Raw genomic sequence first — 21,838 nt, 5'->3', positions numbered from 1 at the left:
TTGTCTTTGGAGTGTTTTTTTCAGAGTTGCTCTTTGTTGATTGTAAGTAGGGCATCTATATTGCCATGTTTCTGCTCGGCTCACAATTAAAACATTTTTTTTCCCTCTCCCTCTCGCCGCTGTCTTTCAAAGGCTGATGCGGAGTGCGCATAATTATGCATATAAACATAGTGGCTTAATTATCTCTCACAACATCAGTGACAATGTAATTAACAAACATTGCAAGATCAATGAGAGAAACTGCGACCTTCAAAACATTTAACTCCTCACATTGAGGCATCGTGCAGATTTCCTATCAGTGCAAAACCCCAGAATACTTTTCCTAGATAATTTAGATGTCGCATTATAAGAGCCCTCATAAGCCAGTCAATGGAAAAACCAATGAATAAAAAACTATGAAAGCAATGACAGAGATGCACATAGGGGTGGATCAAACAGGCCTGACCATGACTTCCAATTGCATTTCTGAGTTCACTGTAAAAGGTTATTGTTCATTTCAAGCCATTTCAAAGCCCTTTCTATTTACTGCCTGTTAATTAACCAACCAAACAGTGAGGAAGTTTGAGGCTCCATACGGTTTGTTTCTGTGTCATTTCAAATTCCCATTCACACCAACCAACCATTTATTATTTATTACGATACCACTGTCCGTTAAACAAAACGCACGCGCTAATCTAAACAAAAGCGGCTTTTTAGAGCTTACTTTATTGCACCATAAAAAAAAGACATCTCGTCATTCAAAACTTTTTCTGACTGACAACATCAGCTGAACCACACTGAATCCACATCAGGTTATTTTTTTTTACCAAATGGCTGACATTGTACATGCGTGCTTCAAAACTGACGCCCTTTAGAGGTTATTCAAACTCTAGATTAGTCCATATATAGCCACTAGCATGCACCTTTATCATCAGCGACACCTCTGCCTCTCAGTCCTGTGAGCAGAGAAGCCGTGCCACACTGATGGCCATGTTTGGTCAGCCAAAAGGAGATATAATACCCATTTGTTATCATATCTGGGAGGGAAAATGCAGCCTAATTGCCTCAAACATAGACAAGGCTTTGGTCTATGTCGCGTGTTGGAATTTGCCGGCATGAAGTGTCAAGATTAGGACCCACTTCTTTGTAGATTTTCCAGTGACACCAGAGAGAGTGAAGTGGGGGGGGGTTAGATGAGTGGGCGAACAAGAGAGAAAAAGACAGAGAGAAAGAGAGAGAGAACGAAAGAGAGTGAGAGAGAGAGAGAATAGCATTAGTGGTGGGACCAATCTCACCTTAACCCGTAAGCCACGGTCCCCCACCTGGCGTTCACATGACATCATTAAGAGGCAGCCAGATAACGCTCGAGAAGAAAACTCATTTACATGGTGTTTTAGAAAGGTTATCTCCTGTCGGTCCCAGTCATAATCCTTTCAGCTCAAGTCCAATCATTTGCCTGCCATTGATAGCATGTCACATGGCTCCGCTGCTGAATAATGTGACTTGGCTAATTTTTTTTTTGAGAAGCTATGACGATAATACACTAAGCAAATGAAATGGATTATGACAGAATGAATGTTGATGCTCCCACGCCTAAAAACCAATGGTGTCTCTGTAGGAAGTAGCGCTTCACTCTACCACAGAGATCATAAATGTTTTCTTTATTATGACACTGTTAGCCTACTACTACTCCAAAGAGACAATGCACATGAAACAATTCAAAATAAACACATAATCATCATAACTTTGACAGTAAACGATGATAGTAATGACAATGATCCAGATAATTTTTTGCTAATTTTTCATTGGAAACGCAATGTCCATCCAAAGATGTTTGTTCTACCTGTTTCTTATCATTCCTAGCTCAGTAAAATATAGTTCCATTTTCTGTTTTGTAGGGAAGTGGGTGGGTCTACCCTAATTTCAGAGCTATATGATATATCATGACCTGAAATAAACTGACCACCACAGTAGCAGTAAAAACAGGCTACAAATTAGTAAGTTACAAATTAGTTAAATGTTAAAATTTTAAATGATCCTTTTTTTTCGACACATTAAGATTTCTTTCTGTAGATATTTTATGCCATATACTAATCTATTCAACAAAAAAAATCTAAAATGAACAGGTACCAAAGAGGCATAGAATATTGTAAATTGTACCACACAGTAAATGCTTATATGAAGTCTATATGTGTCACTCTGTGGTCTCTGCACATGTGAAAACATGGTAGATTTGATCAAATGATCCGAGGCAAACATGCAGGTATTTCCTCTCAAATACCTGATCCATTTCTCTTAAATTTTTCATGCCCTTTCGATCCACCAGATCCTCTTTCATACTGATGTGCCATGGAGAGGAGCAACCCCAACGCAGTGGATGGAAATTTAGGGATTATTTTACATGCCGCGCAGGAGATGTGAAAAGCAGGGGGAGAGCGACTGATTTAGCAATAACATAGAAATCCGAGACAAGAGCTGAAATATTTTTGTATTAATTACCCGGATGGCGGCTGGTATTACCTCTGGCCAGCTCATGTGTGCTCTCACGATGAAAACGACGATGAAAAAAGCAATCAAATAAATGAAAAATAAAGGGTCTGGACTCTGGTCCTGTGACTGTGCCAAGTGTGAAGTAAGAAGGCCAAAAGTTTTACATGACCCCCAAGCGAAGTTGTCATCTGGTGCATTACTGCCGTGTCTGTTTTCTGATATCTTGCCTGACATGCAAACTGACACAAGGTGAGATTTTTGGAACAGATTTAGAGCAGCAAACACAACTGTTAAGGGAAAAGCTACCCGACGGGTTCTCACTCTCTCTCTCGCTTTCTCTTTCTATCTCTCTCTCTTCCGCTCTTTGTCTCTCTCCGTCTATCCATTCCCTTCTTCTTAATCAGGGCAAGCTATGCAGTGCTTTGTCTCTACATTGCTTTCAGGCAAAATCATTTTTTCCCTTTCCCCACTCCCTGACCCCTTGCGCTAACCTGGATGAAAGTTAATGGGCCAGAATTAATCTCCACATAATGCAATTAAACTATACATTTACTACATTTCGCCCATGTCCTTGGGGAGGTTGTCCAATTTAATGGACTCTTAAAATAAAAGTGATGTTTCAGCTCACAAATGTGTGAAAACCTCTGGAGATGGTGGAAATGATAAAGTTTCAGTTTTTTAGTTTTTCTTGAAGGTGACACAATTATTGCAGTAGGTTATTCTGAATTATCTTACTCGTATCACATCAAGTGATTTTGAATGTGAGTTTTGGGAAGTGTACTCAACATGAATCAACATCTGCCGAATCTGAATCTGCCGTAATTTCTCTGAAATAAATGAGTAGGTAGTTTTGATGTTATTGTTTTCATATCAATTACCATCAGTCATTGTGTTAAACTAGATGGGGAAATCCACTGATAGTTTTGCTTCATTTCCGAAAAGTTGTATGTAAAAAAACAATGTATATATCTTTCGTTTTTCAATTGCTGTATAGAGTTCTTACTATAATGACCAAGGCTTAACAAGAAACCGTTTCAGAACAATTATAAGAATCATACATCTTACATAGGAGTTCTCTGCTCTTTTTCTCTACGCAGGAGAAGCATCTGCCCTGCGAGACTATGCAGCGAACACCATGAATGAGTTTTTGGGAATGTTCGGATATGATGACCAGCAGGTAAGGGATGAGCTGACCAAGAAGATCAGCTTTGAGAAGCTCAAAGCCGCTACCTCAGACCCCTCGTCCCTGAGCAGTGAGGAGGCCTCGCGGCGTGCCCGCTTCTCCAAGTACGAAGAGTACATCCGCAAGCTGAAGGCCGGCGAGGCCCTGCCCTGGCCCATGCATGCTGCCCCGCCCAAACCAGAAGACCTCAACTCAAAACTGGCCCAAGACAAGAGCGCCGCCATGCTCCAGATCCCCGGGTGCCTCCCAGGGGCCGAGGCCCAGATCTACCCCTCCAGCTTGGACCATAAACAGCCTGGAGGACCCCAGCTGGGCACCCCTCAGCCACCCAACCCCTCTCACATCCAGAACCTGGCCTCCCGAGCCTCCAAGTACGACTTCTTTATTCAGAAGCTGAAGATGGGTCAGAGTCTGCAGCAGCAGCAGAATGGCAATGCATACAAGCGACCCTCCAAGTACGACCTGGAGAACGTCAAGTTCCTGCACCTCTTCAAGCCTGGTGAGGGCAACCCTGACATGGGCGGCGCCATTGCCTTCAAGACTGGCAAAGTGGGCCGCCCTTCCAAGTATGACGTCAGGAACATTCAGAAGCCGGGGATGCCAGGAAAGCCCGAGGCCTCACTGATGCCCAACGTCCATGCCGCAACACCAGGGAACCCAGGAGCGCCTGGTGTCCCCACCGTAGGCACAGCTGGGGCCAGCGTTGCCCCGGGGCTTGCAATGGACCAGACGGGGAACATGGGCTTCAACGCATCTGACTACTTAAAGTCCAGCTTTTCCAAGACTGACTCCATCACCACGGGCACTGTGTCCTCTGTGAAGTAAGTCTGTTCAAACATCTGCATAAAATACGTTAAAAATACGAATATATAGAACATGGGGGCTAGGTGATGAAGGCAGTTTATCCTGGTTTTCTTTAAGCATCTACACTCACTGCTCTTGTTGGCAGTTGTGAGAAATGTGCGCTTATTTACAGAAATGTTGTGAACTATTGCACCATTGTGTGACATATTGGGTATTTACACCAAAACAATGCATACCTCCTAACAATGAATTATTAAATCACATAACCCATCATTATAACTTCCATTTTACAGTTTGCTGGTGCATTGAAAAGATTCCAAGCTCAGAGGTCTGTCTACCTCTCATTGATAGTCTCTCAGTGGAACACCTTGGAGCTAATGTGCATCTCACATACACTTAACTGCTACTGTGAGTCAGTTAGCCTAACGCAAAGGTAATTGCTACCTCCACAGCAGCCAACGGGAATGTAGTGTGAAATAGCGCATGGCGCCCAATAGATCCACGACATGATGAGTTGCGAAGGCACATGAAGTGTTTACTCGCCGTAGCACTCCGTGGAGACTGATTTAGCACAGTCATCGCAAAGTGACTGACTTCCTTCGTTGGGCTAGGGTGTAACAACTCTCCCTTTAATTACTTTGGAGCCATGACTAACCTCCCGGCGAGTCACAGGGGCCGACTCAACACCGCCTGACGAGTGCACTTTAAAGGAAGCAAACGAGGGGTTTGGGGAGCTAGCCTAGAGTCTTGTGCTCTACCAGTAGGAAACAGCTCCCAGAGTCTGTTTGATTGGTTTTGACCTTGTCTCTAGTTAGTCAAGGCCTATCAAAGTCCCTGTTCAAGAGCCCTCAGGCACCTCTCCCTCAGGCTTTGGCCTTTGTCTGACTGGGTCTCACTGGAGCTGCAAGCTCGGCTAACTGGCCCAGTCTGGTGCTTGTGTGTAGGGAGGAGAGGTGGATGCTAGGGAGAATGTCTGCCAGTGCAACCTCCCCTCTGGGCCAGATTAACCTCAGGTCATCCCCAGTGTGGAGCTGCTCACATGGAGCTAAATGCCGTGCTGAGAGGCAGCGAGCAGAACCAATACTGTGTTGTGACTCTGTTATTCTGCAGGCAGGACTGCTAGCAGCTCCATGAAGAGATCACATCACAGGTGACACAAAGTAAACTGCATTGCTCAGCATGCCTCTGTTAATATGACAATCAGTTTGCGCAAATCCCTCTTGACTTCTTGTTTTAACCGCATCTGATTGACTAGAAACCAGTACAAAGTGGACTAGCCTGATCATCTCCATTTGAAGCTGCGGTATTGTCTTGCCCCTTTGTTTGAACTGGGTCCAGACTGATTGGACACAACCTGACATCAGCGTTAAGAGCCAAGGCCTTTAGAGATTATCAGAAAAGACCTTTTCAGAGCTTTTCTTCCACATCCCCATTATCCAGTTTTGCATATGAGCACTCACCAAAATACCCCCATAAAAGATTAATGTCCCTTCGCTCCTGCATTTTGCCTTTCATTGGTTGGGAGACCATGCATCAAAGTGTGCTCCTTCCATCCCTGATTCATACGGCACATGAAAACGCCGTTACGCCACAAGAAAATGTATATTGATAGTCCAAAGTTTGGAAGCGGCTTGTAAGTAAATATTGTGTCAGTTTGTTTTTATTAACAACAGGCAGCCCAACCTCACCATTAATCCTGTCTCTTTTGTGTTTGCTGTTGCATTAGGAATGGCCTGCCACCAGAGAAACCCGCCAGCGAAGACGTCAACCTCTACCAGAAATATATTGCCAGGTATGCAAATCCCTCAATGTGCTGCACCAATGGAAAAATATACCAAACACTGAGACAAACCTTTTTATTCATTGATGGTGTGTTTTATTCAGTGATGTAACTGGATAGTAGATTGGTATGAGGATGTTTTGTGCGCAGTAAATGAATTAAGAAGAGACTCCAGTTTATGTGCTGAGAGGAAGGAGAAGGATGGGAGGTAATCAAAGAGTAATGGTTTGATGGTAGCATACTGTAAAATGTTGAAATAATGCTCACAGTGAGAATAGCACTAAAACATTGATTCATCAGCGGAGAACATAATACTCTGTACTGTTAGCGGTGACTGACACAGAGAGGATATGATCTTAAGCCGGGTTTTTCTTGAGTTCTCCTGTTTATCACTCAACACAAGAGGAGCTGACTGATCTAAAAGACAGCCACTCACACCAACAGAGACAAAACACCAGGGGAGGGGAGGTATCTTGCGTTTCAATGGACACAGAACAATGTCCCCCATTCTGGATTCATTTTGAGCCGACACTAGAAAGGTGATTATCACTTGTTTGTTTATTCGGTTTAAAAAGAAAGAAAAACAGCATTTGAAAAGCCAAAGTGGCTTTGGCGTTAATGATTACTTCTCCAAGCCATAACATGAAGGGCACAAATCAAAGCCCTGGCACTGACAGACACACACACACACACATATCCTCCTCTGCACACGCATACACACACAAAACCCCTTCCTTGGACTGATTACATTTTGCAAGAAGATTTAATTAAGGAATTTTTAATGAGGCTTCTGCTGGCACTGCCAAGAACTGTTTTGATATTTGCGCTGCATAATGCATAAAATTTGTCTAAACATCTCGGCAGTTGATGCACGGGGAGGCTGCAGATAAGCCCAGATACAGTTTCAATTTCCGTGTTGGGGTAGGGAAAAAAAGAGAAAGGGAAGAAGAGGAGGGAGGAAAAAATAGAAAAGGAGGGCTCATAAAAAGGGCAAATGTAGCAGCTACATTTGGGGTGCTGAAGGGGGGAGTAGAAGTGGGGGGGGGGTCATCTCTGGCGCTGTAGCTAATGAGTGCACACTAATGGTAAAAACCAGCTTTGTAAACGTGTTCAACCCCCCCTCCTCGTGAAAAGGGAAAAAGTTCTTTATCTCCTCACCGCACTACAGTTTGATGTTTTAAAGAGCTTCCCTGGTAGTGTTTAGTCGCAGTTTTCCCTCTTTAAATGCTTTCATGCACCCACTATTGCCTCGGCACTTTGATCTGTGTGTCTCTATTGTAACTGGAGATGCGCTGCAATCTCTGTATCGTGGCGATATTAATATTTAATCTGCTGCTGAATAGCAGCGGCCCATTAGGCCCCCTGACGCGGCAAGTGGGAATTGTCCAGAGGCAAAGTGATACAGCTGGGCAATGAGCAGAGGGGTGGGCCACACTCCCACAGGGGGGGCTTTGTGTGTGCATAAGTGTATACGTGTATATGTGCATGTGTGTGTGTGTGTTTGGAGTGTAAATGGAATTGAGGAGAACACTAATGGTGTGGACATATGTTGGCTTTTTTGTGTGCACACAGGTAGTTCGACTTCCTGTTTCGTCTTTTCTAAAAGAGCCATCAAACCTTCCCAAAGCCCCCTCTGCTTCCATCACCATGTTCTGAATACACACACACACACACACACACACACAACCAACTTATAAAAAGTAGTGGATTTACCGTTCAATTAGCTTAATGAACTCAGCAAAGTGATCTGTAAATGCAGCTCTGGGATAATCCTAACAAGGAAAAAAAGAGAAAGAGAGATGGAAAAAATATTACTTAGCCCCCTTTTCCCCCTCTCCTCTGCACTTCAAGCAGATGGAGCTCTTGGCAGCAGCAGTGCAAATGTTTATTTGTGTGTTTTGAGTGGTAATTGGAGGATTTTAACAGTCATCATCGTCAGGCTTATAATCACAGCCGTAAACGTGGCCGCACTGTAGCAAGCAGTGGTCCTTTTTAACTAGCGCCAATCTGGAATCTGTTTTTTGGGCTCCGACTGGGAGAGTGATGGGATCTGGGGTGAAAGTAGACAGAGCCACTCCAGCATCTCTGTAGACCTAACCTTTTTCTCTTATCCAAGCACTGTGGTTAACCTGCGACAACTGTGCATTGATTTGGCAAGAGGTTGAAAGTGTCGAGAAATAAAGGAATCATGGGGTTCTTTATTCCTGAGAATGGTGTGTGTGTGTGTGTGTGTGTGTGTGTGTGTGTGGGAAAGAAGGGTTACACTGTAATAAGTGTCTCTACCGGCTGCTTTGGAAATAAATGGAGCTAATTTGGCTGAAATTGGTGTGACAGACGGGTAAATTGTTGCGGCGGTGTGGAAAGTCAGCTTGAAGGTGTTGAATGTTGCTTTGAAGGTGAGATGAGCAAAAGGCATTTTTTTCACTTTTCGCTTTTGGCAACTCCTTCACCTGGATCTTTTTTGAAAAGGTATTCTAGGTATTTTAAATCATTGCTGCACAAATCGCTCCCCACTGGTGAATTTTTATATATACTCGACGTACATTCCAGAGAGGATAACCCAGTACAGTGTTAACTTGTTGATTAGTTTTGAATCACATAATCATATTTTTCAGCTGTTTTATCATTGAGGTTTTTCAGTAACATTTTTATCCCAGCGACTGTTCCCACTGTGATAAGCGTTGACGTATTCCCAGGCTTTGAAGCAGTCCTGATGTCATATCATTCAGTGTTTAGATGTGTAACTGTGCAACATCTCCTGTAACTTGGTTTCCAGGTTCTCTGGAAGTCAACACTGTGGACACGTGCACTGCGCCTACCAGTATAGAGAGCATTACCACTGCATGGACCCCGAGTGCAACTACCAGGTGAGTGTGTGTACTTTAACAGTTTTTGGAGTGTTTACCCCAAATACACGTTTAACGTGTTCCCCCTGTATCCTGCAGCCTTCAGTCTATAAGGTCAACGCCTTTCAGTTTACATTCTCTTGGCCTTGTTACTTGTCACAGTGAAAAATGAGATACCTCATGATAAGGTAATGTAGCTTCAACAGCCAAGGTTCATCGCTTGTAAATGGATGCCCCCCCCCCCCACTGACGAAAACCAGCTAGTGAGTACTAAAGAGGTGCTGTTCCCAAATACCAAGGTTAGGTTAGGGATGATTTCAAGCAAAGCCTCTTCTGCGCTTTCAGGACATGACAAACTACAGTAGGATAAACAAATATTAATAATGTGTCATCTCTTAAAGATTTAGTCTGTTTGCTGGCTAGCTAGCATGGCAAGGAGAGTGAAGGAATATATAGCAATTTATCGTTTGACTGTAACGTTAGCTAAATATGTTGCAGTGGTGTATCATATATTATCTTTGAGTTAATTTGAATATAGTTGCCTTTAGACAGCCATAACTCCTGTGACTTATGTACTGCTTTATTCTAACAGACCCAAATGGAGGCAGGAAGATCAGCCTCAGATGAAGGGAGACAGGCCAACAGAGTTGAGGTGATTAGAAGATGAAGAAAGTTAATAAAGCTAAAATACTGTAATTGTATTCCTGGTTTTCCTTAAGACGAAGCTAAAGCTGTTGTTGCTGCCATAATGTAAAGGCAATGCCCATCTCCTAACGTGTACCGCTGTACACACTAATATCATTCGTAAGCAAGTCTCAACATGATGCGTTAATTTAGAATAGTGACGACTATATCAGAGCCATGTGGTTATCTGACATGAACACCAAATTAGCACCCTTCTAGCCAATCAGCATCAAGTATTCATCCAGGCCATTGTATGAATATTGAGAGTTGACTTTTTTTTGCCATGTCATGTTTCCTCTAGCAAGAGGAAGTTCAGCCAGTTTTCAGGGAAGTCCCTGAAAATATTAGTGATAGCGGGGAAATGCTAGTAAAATATGAAACAAGTGAATTGTATTTTTTTTAAAGGTAATGAGAGCAGCCATACCAACCAAACCCCAAATCCAGGGTAGGACACTGCACTAGAGCCTTTTTCTGTTTATTTTATGTATGCAGCTATTAGTGCTATGGAAGTCTTACATCAAATCATGCTAATTAAAGCAGTAATACAATGATCCAATCAGTCTTGGAGCAAATATGGGATTGTATACATAAATAGTGATGTAGCCTAATGTTGCATCGTGCAAAATTTAGAATAAGTCCTGCATACAGAGTCACGATCAAACTGCAACACTATAGGCAACACTGCCATCTAGGGGTTCATTGCAGTGTGCAGTAAAAACGCACATTAGCAACAGAAAAGTGAAATTGCTCATCAATAAGCTAATCTTTACAATTTAGATCGAGATATATATGAAGAACATTTAGACATATATTTAGATTTACAAGTGTTTTAGTAATGTTATGCCACGGATATTTTAGATCATTAGGGGTGTTTGCTTAACCTTAAAATCAAGTAGAAATTCTCTTTAAAAATGCATTAAAATGAAGCATTTTGCAAAATAAACTTCTGCCAGGTGAGCACCCAGACCCCTCTAGATAGGTGGGTTCCCCCAGTGAATTCTGGCCACAGACACCACTAGTCGCACCCAAAAAGGGTTTATGCAGATGAAAACTTTGTTGGCGTTGGGTCTGCTGAACAGGCTATGACTGTTGGCATTCATTCAGTGTTAAAGCAAAGGCGTTTTTTTTCTTTTCCAAGCTTATTCCAGGAGCAGTCGGCCTTTGACAACTGGCCTTTTATTACAGGGGTTAATTGTAAATATGCTTGAAATATGGCTCTTTTTTCTATGTGCTCTTTTTTCTGAAGACATCTGCCACTGCTAGGGGCCTGCTTTTAATCCCCTTTCACGTTATTAATCTTGTCCTGGTCCCAAGAGTTGTCATGTATGGCACAGGAAGGGGAGAAAACACAAAGCAGATCATAATACAGGCCTTGTGTTTGCTATAGCATATGGTCTAAAAGAATTAGACAAACACTGGTAGATTTGTCAAAGATGACAAAAATCCTTGCACGACTAGAGCTGTGTGTGTGTTTTTCTTCCTTTCTTCACAATTTTCTGAATTAAGCCATCTTCAACTCTAATCTTCTTTGTCTGCTGCTGATCAAGAGAGATTACCGCTCGATAAATATTGTTTATGTGGTGAGGAGCATTACAGATCTGGGCTTTCATTTTCTGCATGAGTCCCACTTCACAGTTTGATGAGACACATTCTTGGAGGAATACAAAGGAAAATCATTTCATGTCATTATTTAGGGTGTTAGTTCAGGTTATCATGGCAATTTCCACGCTCAGGTCCACATTTCTCAGTAGCTTTGTGTTGCGTGGAAACACAGATATGCTTTGGAAGCCAGCTCTCTGGATGTCAATACCCTGCAAAAAACAGGCAGGCTGTGATGAGCAGCCCCTTTCGAAGCGATAACTCATGAAATGTTACATGACACACACTCCTGGAATATTATCCCACTGCCAGCCTCCGGGCGATTGGCTGAGTCCGAACATTCTCCTTTCATGGGCTTGTACGTGAGAGAGTAGAGTGTGCATCTTGCCACACTAGTGGGAATCCTAAAATAAATGTAGCAAGTGGCTCCCAACCTTCATCACCACTCAACTGAAAATGAGCTCTTTTTCCCAGTCAGCTCTCTCCATGGCCTATTTTGGACGGCTTGATGGATCGAATGTACGATGACCGCAGTTCAACTTATCTACCGCTGATCATGGACCATTAGACTCTAGAAAACCCAAAGCCTAGAACCGAGCTCAGGTTTTTCTGAAAAATAATTTAAAAAGTGCTGAATCTGAGTTGTTCATTGATTAGATTAAAAATCCCAGTGAATTGTTTGCCCTTACAGGAGTTAGACCTCTCAGAAAAATGCGGTGGGACATAGGCCAAGAACTGGGGAATGAACAGCTGTGCGAGATCCTAGCTTTTTGCTTGTGCACTAGTGGAACACATGACGCAAGGCAATTACCCTACTTTGTACAGCAATTAGTTGCGTTTTAGAATGGTTCTTTCTGATATTTTTTCCCTCAACTGGAGATAAATATGGATTGAAGACAGAACTGTCTCATTGATTTGCGCTTCTCCTGTTACAGTTTCTGTAACATCAGCTTAAGCCCAATTACAGCAGATTTGGTTGCTGTTGGTCTCTGTGGAGTGACTTTTCTGTTTTTCCTTCCTGACTCCTGGGTGTGGGAGGGATTTTTTTAATTTTAGAGGGAGGGTATCTTAGCATATTCACTCATCATTACAGGCGAAGCCTGCACCAAAAGCGAGCGTTAATGCTTTAATTAAAAATGGAATCATATCTCAGCGAGGGAATTGAAAGGGAAAACGTTTTTTGGTTGGCTTGTTTGTTTGTTTGTTTGTTTCTGTTGTCTTCTATTTTTCCCCTGTGCACGTCTGAAAAACCATCTGCACGGAACATCATTTTTCCAAAGCCAGAAACATCAGAACTGTGATCTTGCATGTCAATTGATCCATCTTAATTAAAAAAATAAAGTATGGGTTGGAATGAAAAAATAATATAGAGGCAGGGGATGTATGGGGAACGTGCTTCATTTACAGTGTGGAGGCTCCTCCTGCGCTCAAAAAGTCCCAGTCCCAGTGCCTTTGGTGCTGCATTTGGATAGGTCACAGCTTATTTGGGATACATAAAGTAAATCAATAACCACCAAACATGTCACCTTTAAAGACATCCTGGCCCTCTCTATTGCAGTGTGTACAACCCTCCCCAACTGCCAACTGGCTCCTGCATGTTGCAGCTGCTGCTTCCACAGAGATAAAGTGACTTGTTGCTGATTCTGTGACTGGTTTAAATAAACACCAACCTGTTGCCGTACATTTGCCCCCCCCCCCCCCCCCCCCCCACTCCCCACCCCCCCTTCCCCTCCTTTGCAGAGGTTTACCAGCAAGCAGGATGTAATCAGGCACTACAACATGCACAAGAAGAGGGACAACTCCCTGCAGCATGGCTTCATGCGCTTCAGCCCCCTGGACGACTGCAGCGTCTACTACCATGGCTGCCACCTCAATGGAAAGAGCACCCATTACCACTGCATGCAGGTAGACTACACATCCTCACACACCCCCTTCCCTCTCTCTCACACACACACACACACACACACACACACAGACAAATATCTACAAACATATGGCCACTCATCCTAAAGCATTGCATACCCATGACTCATTATCACTTACGCAGATCTAAGGATCCTTGAAAAAATGGAAATGGAAAATGGAAATGCAGAGAATTATTAGAGAATGATTAATAAACTTACATTGCAGGGCCACGCCACAACACTAGACATACAGTAAAACTACTCATTTTCCATTGGGCTTTCTACTTTGAAATACAGTGTATTGTCATCTCAAGCAATATACCGCCCCAAGCTCAGGTTGTATGTCCATATAGAGCCTAAATCCTGGTTCTGTGTCCATTAAGAGCCTAAATACAACTGAGTTGAGTTATTGTTTGCACCAATGTCACCATTTAGGGGCAATTCAAGATGGCACAGAGTAACGCAGAAAAAAAAAAGGAGTTGGAGAGCATCATCACATAGCTGATGCCAGGCTCCGGGAAAACCAGGCCACTCAGGCACGACAAGACACACGAGTTCCTCAAGACGGTCGAGAGTCACGCAGTTTAACTTCATCTATAAAATGGAATTACAGTTCCCCCCACTTTTTCCATTAATACCAAACTGTATTTAAAGAGGAGTTTGGCGAAATGTGTTCTTAAGTAAATAAAAGAAAATTGAAAAAGGATGAATACACGTGAGGCTGCTTGTGCTTTCCCCACCTCTTCGCTCTCTCGCTCCTTAATTGGCATGGATAAAATTCAGTTAGGTGTTTATATAAACTACACATTTTTCATCTTTTAGTACCAAGCGGCCAGTTGAAGATTATTCCCCCCTCTGGATTTGTTTAATTTTTTACATCTGCTTATTTTCAATGTGTCATTGTGTGGAGAGCTTTCTCACCGGCAGGGCAGCAGCGCAGCGCAGGATGGCTTGAGATATATTCTTTTTTAAACCCCTCTAACGGCGTAATTGTTATTAGGACGTTTCAGCCCTTGTTTTAACAGTCCCTGAGAACCTGCAGATGTTGGCATCGGCACTCTTGATTTAGGGGGGAAAAAAACAGAGTGGCATTTTTTTCATTGTTTGACTCAATATGGAGAAGTTGCCCGGTTTGTGCGGGTGAAAAGTGCCAGGGATGATATACAATTGCTGCTTTTAATTCAAACATTAGCTATTTTTTTCCCTCTGCTGGCTCTGAGGGCTCCTGAGTACCAGAACATTTTAAACTAAAGAACAGGACAGTCATCTCACTCCGCTCCCCCTCTCTCTGCCCCCTCCACCCCTGAAATTTGTTCTCTGAGTTACAGTAAGGTTGTGGTGACTACATTGTGACACTCCAAATATGAATTGCATTTTCTAACACGCGGCCTTGCGTGGAAGATATTGTAGTTTCAACCACAGCGTACCTGCTGTGACCACTGCCTCTTTCAGTGAAGTTTTTCCTTTTTCCAGTAGTCACAGTGACAAACATGTTTCCAACTTACAAGTTTGAAGGGTGAACGTGAGAAAACGGCCTACTGCCAGCCATTTCTAGGCCACTAGCACCTTCTTAACCACACTGAGCTCATTTCTCAACAGCTCGTATGTCAGATCTCTTAAAAGCGCTGTGTTTTAGAAGATGGCTCTTCCAAACCATTCTTGCAAATTGAAACTGTCATTTCTGCTCTGAGGTCTGATTTTTTTTTTTCCTATCACACGTTTTGTCTCTGCTGTGCAGGTGGGCTGCAACAAGGTGTACACCAGCACCTCGGACGTGATGACTCATGAGAACTTCCACAAAAAGAACGCCCAGCTGATCAATGACGGCTTCCAGAGGTTCCGTGCCACCGAGGACTGTGGCACAGTCGAGTGTCAGTTCTACGGGCAAAAAACGACACACTTCCACTGCAGGTGAGGAGACTCAATAGCAGATGTTTATTAGTAATACTTAGTTTGTGCGTTGCTTCCCCACAGGTTTTTTTACATTCATGAAACCTGCACCTGGGCTAAACTTGTGGAAAGAACACCTATATAAATTGATCTTCATAAGTTTGCATCCAGTTCTTTTATTGAGGAGCATGAACCAAGAAATTATTATCAATAGTCACAGAGAATCGCTTGATTGAATGCATCCCTCTGGCAGAGGTCGATCGTGGCGACGTGTCAATGAGCTGGTGTGTCACCTAACCGTCTCAGCTATCATTCCTCCAAGTATTTGAATCATGTGGCCCCACTCCATGACTCCAAACTGCAGCATGCTACTGAGGAAACTTTGTAACTAAGCGTCTTACCTAATCATATTTTCCTGTTTTTTCCTTTGCTTTCCTCAGGCGCCCAGGCTGCACATTCACCTTCAAGAACAAGTGTGACATTGAGAAGCACAAGAGCTACCACATCAAGGATGATGCATATGCCAAGGATGGATTCAAGAAGTTCTACAAGTACGAGGAGTGCAAGTATGAGGGGTGCGTGTACAGCAAAGCCACCAACCACTTCCACTGCATCCGCTCAGGCTGCGGCTTCACCTTCACCTCCACTAGCCAGATGACCTCCCACAAGCGCAAACATGAGCGCCGCCACATCCGCTCCTCCGGCGTCATGGGCCTCTCTTCCACCTTCCTGGCACCCAAGGATGAGCAAGAGGAATCGAGCAACGATGACCTGATGGACTTCTCGACCATCAGCAGCAAGAACTCCAGCCTGAGTGCCTCGCCCACCACCCAGCAGCCCACCAGTCTACCGCACCTGCTGGCCACACCCACCACCGCCGTCTCCTCCTCCTCATCTGGCCACAGCCTCAAGTCCACACCCTTGCTGACCAGCGCGGGCCAGCGTATGTCCAGCCTGCTGTCCCAGGCCCTGCCCAGCAACATGCCGGTGGCCCTCGCTCTTTCCAACAGCGCCCTGGCCGCCTCCAACCCCTTCTTTCCCCTCATGCCCAGGCTGCCTCTCCAGCTCCCCCCCTCAGCCGCCAGCCTAATATCAGCTGTGTCTTCCGGCGCCCACTCCATGCCCACCGACTCGCTGACCCAAGGCTGCTCCACAGCAGGGGCGGACGGAGCCATGGCGTCTACCCCGACCTCCTTTGCCGCCTCCTCCATCATGGAGAAGATCTCGGCAAGCAAGGGCCTGATATCACCCATGATGGCCAGACTGGCGGCTGCTGCCCTCAAGCCCTCCAGCAACCCAGGCACAGGTTAGTTTTTTCATCAATGATTGGTGTGGTGATTACTTTAGCTGAAAATAATTATTCTTTTTCAACTTGATTAATAATTGAACCAGCTCAACTCACTCATTTGCAGTTACTTTTTTTTTATATGCTTGCTTACACTATCTAGAGGCTTATCCAAAAAGTATGAAAAGATATGGCAAAAACAACCCTCACTGAGCTATGTCAATACCCAAAGAGAATGCAAATTGTGTTTTCTAAAAGCCACATCCTACTTCGTGTGTGGGGACTTGCTCCACTCCAGCCAGAGTGGAGAGAGTGCACACAGAGGTCACTTCTATCACTGTCCCACAGTGGAGAGAAAGGCAGGAAAACTGCCGCTTTCAGGCTTTAAGGGACATACTGGAGGCATGGTCCTCTGCTCTGGGCTTGTTATTGTGTTGATCGTTTGTCAGATACCCACAATCCATTTGGAGATAAATGCGCTGACAGGGGAGAGTAGAGCCTGTAAAAGTCTCTTATGATGTTCAGAGTGGGGGCTCCTGGGGCTTGTGTCGAACATGTTTCCTCATCATTGGTCTCTTATCTGTGTCTGCGCCCGTTCCAAGCAAATGGAGGTGGAATGAAATTAAGTTCAGAAATTGCGAGAACAAAAAATGTTGTTTTTTTCTTCCCCTCTATGCAAACTGATAAAAAAACAGAAATCGCTCAGGCAGAAATGACTCAATGCACCAGAGCTGAGAAAGAGGCTTTTTTTCAGTGAAACAAGAACACACAAACACACTTGCACGCTTATGCAAAGACACACTTTTTGAATTTCTGGAAACCTTTTTGTTCTCAGAAAAACATGTCAATTTCCATTTAGCATAAACACAATTCACATAAATATCGGAGGTAATTGCCTTGTCTATGTTTATCATATTGCTCTAAACAAAGCAACTGAAAATGAAAATGAAGTTAAGGCATTAAATTGATAATGCTTTGCAGAATACACTCTCCCTCTCGGTAGCTGTGGGGCCTCCTGTGCTGAGCCTGAGCAGGTGGGGTGCGGATTGTAAATTGAGGGGAAAGGGGGAGCATCTCCGGATGCTGGGACTGGGGCGGATTACAGTTCCTGGTGGTGTTCCTGGAGCAGGACAGGCCCTGGGAGAGAGCTGGGGCAGCTGCTCCGGGGAGCTGAGCCGAGCCCAGGCTGTCAGGCTGAGCTCCACCTCTGGGCTTCCAGCAGGTACCCTGAAAACTGGGAGGGCACCCGCTGAGGGTGGGGTCTCCACAGATGGTGCCACCACCTCCCCTCTCTTTGCCTCAGCAGTAGAGAGGGGAGCTGCAGCTCACAGCTCCGTGCTGGATAACAAAGCTGTCCTCCCTGCTGCTGCTGAGGGTGTTTGGAAACGGCTCCCCTGCCTCATTCACATATTGTAGTTCATTATCTAAAAGCATAGTGCAGACGGAGGACAGAGGGGTGTTTGAAGTTTTGTTTCTCATATTTGCTTCATAGATTGTGTGAACAGGACATTTGGGGCTAAATTGAAGAGGAAGTGGTTTGTGCTTCTCTGTCAAAAAGGTGTGAGAAAATTCTCAGCGTTAGTGGCTATTTTCACATCGTCTAAATTTTTTTGAAGGGGGTTGTGAAACTTCACCTCTAATCGTGGTGAATTATGTTTTTTTCCTGTTTCTGCTTTCAGTATTTTCTCAGTATTTTTTATTTTTTTATTAGTGTTCCACTCTAATTTACCCCTAAGTGTTTTTCCCAGAGATCCAAGCATCTGAAGGGTTTACTAATTAGACACACAGTACAAATGATCTTTCACAAGCTCTGTATCTTATCCGGAGTAATTACATGGTGGTACATTATTCCTGGATAATTTCCAGAAAGACGCTGCTTTGAGTCAAACTCATTTGTTCTCCCTCTTTGGGAAGTGGGTGGAAAAAAACTTCATGGTGTACAACAGAACAAGAGACTTTTACACTCTAACCCACCTTAAACAGTCAACTCACTCTCTGAGATAGCGGTGGCATGTTTTTATTGTGCCTGGTGATCATGCGTAGATCATATAGCGAGTCGCTGCTCTTCATATAATGTGCTCTCATTTGGTCCGTGAGTTGATTTAATTGTCAATGACAAGGCAGGATTTGTCTGGCTAGTTAATTTTGGGTGTCCTTTTATCGGGTTGGGCGGAGGGGAGTGGGAAGGGGTGGTGGTGGTGGTGGTGGAGGGGCTGTGAACGGAGACTTTGTAAGTATTCAATGACCTCAAAGCAGACACAAAATTGTTTGACCACCGTTTTCCTCAACTCCACCCCGGCCCCACCCCCAACCTCACCATTGTCAGACTAAACCGACACTGACACTGACACTGACACATCCCCATCTCCTAGCTTTCAGCTGACAAGGCCCAAGACCGGCTTTTCCACTCCTATTCGGCCTGATATGTCTCTGGGTCATCTTGTAGCAGGGGGGAACTGTGGCTGGTTTCCCCCTACGTAGGCTGGTCTTGTTCTTCTCCCAAGCAAGAAAAGGAGAGGGGCTCCACCAGGCTGAGGGCCAAGGGCGCACACTTGGTTGCCCATGACCTTGCCTGTCACAATCCCTCAGCACCAGCCCCCGATTCCTAAACAACAGATCCCCCACCAAACCAATCACGGCCGCTGATGCACTCCAGTCTCACAGTGTCTGAGAGGCTATGCCAGGCCCCTCCAGCCCCTCCCTCTCCCGTATTTTTTTTTAATAAAACACCACTTACTGTCTACCAAAAGCCCAGCTTTCTCTGTATAGCCCCAGGACAAATTAATATTTCAATCACTTGGGGATTGGGGGGGGGGCAGGATTCACCTTCCTGTCAGCATTCTTTACCCCGCCCCGCTCCCCCCACTTTATTTATTTCATTGCAGTGCTCCTGTCCTCGCTCACAGCATCCACTGAATACCTATTTGGAGGAGAATGTGATCGAGAGGTCACGCTATTTGAACCGATCTGATTGGCTGTCAGCTCCAATCTGACCGACATAACCCCCCTGTTCCTCGTGGGTACGCTCAGTGGCATTGGCTGCCGTCCGTTGTCAGGCCAACGAGGAGCCTGGGAAGGTGGGAAGGGAGGGGGTGGCCAATCTGAGACTGCCACTTTCCCTCAGCATTAGCATCTCACTTAATGACCAGTTAAGAGGCAGCCTGGCAAATGAGTTGTGACAAGTGCTGCAGAAAAAGGAGTCTTTTTCCCTCATATCTCCCGCCTCTCAATCACCATTTAAAAGGCTTGACGGCCTGACATAATTTTGCAATAATTATCACTCGGAGTATTCTTTTCGGGCCAGGACAGAAGTCAGATTGGATCTCGTCATGGGGTAATAATGCTGACCAACAATAACTTTGTTGTCTCTCCTCTCCTCTGCGTCTCTGGCTTGATCCTCAGGGAACGGGCAGCATGCTTCGGCAAGCCGGTTCAATCTGGTTCAAGTGAAGCAGGAGCCAGTGGATGCCACCTCTGGGGCCTCCCAAGACTCCATGCAGGAGCACAGCCTGGACCTGAGCAAGAAAGACCACAGGTGAAACCGCATAGGGAATTTAGGTTTACTGCCAAATGGAAAATATGTATTTATTTTTTGTTGTAAATGCACCTAATACACTCACAAAGTATAACAACAAAGTAATTAAGAACCCTTGGATTGATAGATGATTTCTAGATTAAAATACATTTTTGGCAGCTGGGCTTATATCAGCATTGATTTATCAAAAATATTACATCTATCTACATTTGCATACCAATTTATAATCCTTAACATATTTCTCCATTTTTGTGGGGGAAGGATGTTTACATAAACCTTCAACTCCAATTTTCCCTCCAACTTACAGTAGATCTCATTTCTGGAGAAGCCAGCATTTTTCTTCTTCATTATACATGCACACCTTGCGTGATAAATAGTAATATTTACTGTTCTCATGCAAATCTTGACTAAACATTGTTCATTTTCCTTGTTCCAGTAATGAATCAAACGGACACCCTGTACCGGGGAATACATCTCTTTTATCCTCGCTTATGAATAAGGTAAGATCCATCCATCAAACGCTTTTCATCCCAAGACAAATTAGCGGGACACGGAGGGGCCTGTTTGTTTTTTAATGTTTCACCGCTAATAAGATGAGTTTGTATCATTTAAATTTTCCAGCCATTTTTCATACAGTGTAATTTTCACCGCACCTCTCACAAATTAATATAATGAAGCAGTAGCTGGGTGCCATGCCAGATATATAGAGATGTTTGTTTTTTGATGAGCTGTTTTGAACTCGCCGTCCATTTTTTTCTCCCCCTTTATACTTTTTCTTCCCCCGCCTCGCTCTATATTTATTTATGGAGTTTGTAAATTATTTGATTAAAAAGTCAGAGGGGAAAAAAAAGGGAAAAGCCATCACCCTCATTTTTTACCAAGTCTGAATGTTAGCGTAAGGATATTTAAAAGGTGTATGTGGGGTTTTTTTTGTGAAGATTAAAGTGGACATTGTTTTAATCATACATCTTCTCTGACTGATACAAATGTGCCGGGTGGGTTCCATTACCTTGATGATTTAATGACAGATCAGCCTCCATTTTTTTTCCTCTGGCTAACTGGCCAAGCCCCCACCACCCCCCTTTGTGTCTGCGTGTGTCTGCGTGTGTCTGCGTGTGTGTGTGTGTGTGCGTGCGAGCTCACACACGTCCTGACGTATGCGAGTGTCTAGCTTACCTACGCTTGGTTAACCCATCTGCCGGTGGTTTATGTGCTGTGTGTTTTGCAGATGTCACAGGTGAACCCTGCCCTCCTCAACGCCATGAACCTGAAGACGGAGCTGGAGGCGGGCCAGGGAGCAGACACCTCGGAGGCTGCACAGTATCTGAGCAGAATCATGAAGAGGCCCCAGCCAGACAAGCCCACTGAGATCTGGAGGACATATCTCCGCAGGTACTGAACAGCTAGAGAGCGCATAGAGTCCTAGATGGTCTTTTTCAGTAAATACTACTCTTCATATATCACTGAAAACGCCCTGAAATGGAAAAGAACCTGGCCTTGTGTTGCAGGGGTTTCAAATGACACATAAGTGGATTTCAACCAGTTGTTCTCTCAATATTCATTATTTCTTTGAGAAAGTAATATATTTCAAGTATTTCCGTGTTTTTTGTGTCTCTGTTAAGGTTTGACACAGACGACTTCTGTGAGGCTCAGTGTGACTTCCTACAGAAAGTGCACTTCCACTGTCTGGTGGAGGACTGTGGGGCGCTCTTCAGCACCGTGGATGGAGCCGTAAAACATGCTAAGTGAGTGTCTTATACGTTCATGACCAGCGAAAGCTAACTACAGCTTTATATGCCACATTTCAGTTTTTTATTTTATTGGTCAAAATGAAAGTTTAGCTGAAAGCCTCCGTGTTG

At 44.2% G+C, this 21,838-nt stretch overlaps 1 protein-coding gene across 5 annotated transcripts in view; it reads left to right on the top strand.

Annotated features, from left to right (window-relative positions):
- The window catches only part of casz1 (castor zinc finger 1), a 173,388-nt gene that overhangs the window by 140,667 nt on the left and 10,883 nt on the right, over positions 1–21,838 (top strand). For 3 of the 5 annotated variants that reach the window (XM_078288247.1, XM_078288245.1, XM_071907386.2), the window contains 11 exons: positions 3,567–4,473; positions 6,183–6,248; positions 9,013–9,103; positions 9,675–9,734; positions 13,106–13,270; positions 15,008–15,180; positions 15,600–16,465; positions 19,847–19,979; positions 20,416–20,479; positions 21,208–21,371; positions 21,602–21,724. In XM_078288247.1, coding sequence (XP_078144373.1) covers positions 3,567–4,473; positions 6,183–6,248; positions 9,013–9,103; positions 9,675–9,734; positions 13,106–13,270; positions 15,008–15,180; positions 15,600–16,465; positions 19,847–19,979; positions 20,416–20,479; positions 21,208–21,371; positions 21,602–21,724 — 2,812 coding nt within the window. The remainder of the gene's footprint in view (positions 1–3,566; positions 4,474–6,182; positions 6,249–9,012; positions 9,104–9,674; positions 9,735–13,105; positions 13,271–15,007; positions 15,181–15,599; positions 16,466–19,846; positions 19,980–20,415; positions 20,480–21,207; positions 21,372–21,601; positions 21,725–21,838) is intronic. The other 2 variants (XM_078288246.1, XM_078288248.1) reach the window with 1 other exon arrangement.

The sequence above is a fragment of the Centroberyx gerrardi genome, chromosome 14, assembly GCF_048128805.1.
Source record: "Centroberyx gerrardi isolate f3 chromosome 14, fCenGer3.hap1.cur.20231027, whole genome shotgun sequence".
Classification (NCBI taxonomy): Eukaryota; Metazoa; Chordata; class Actinopteri; order Beryciformes; family Berycidae; genus Centroberyx; species Centroberyx gerrardi.
The sequence above is the reverse complement of the archived record's forward strand: the minus strand, read 5'-3'. Positions and strand labels throughout refer to the sequence as shown.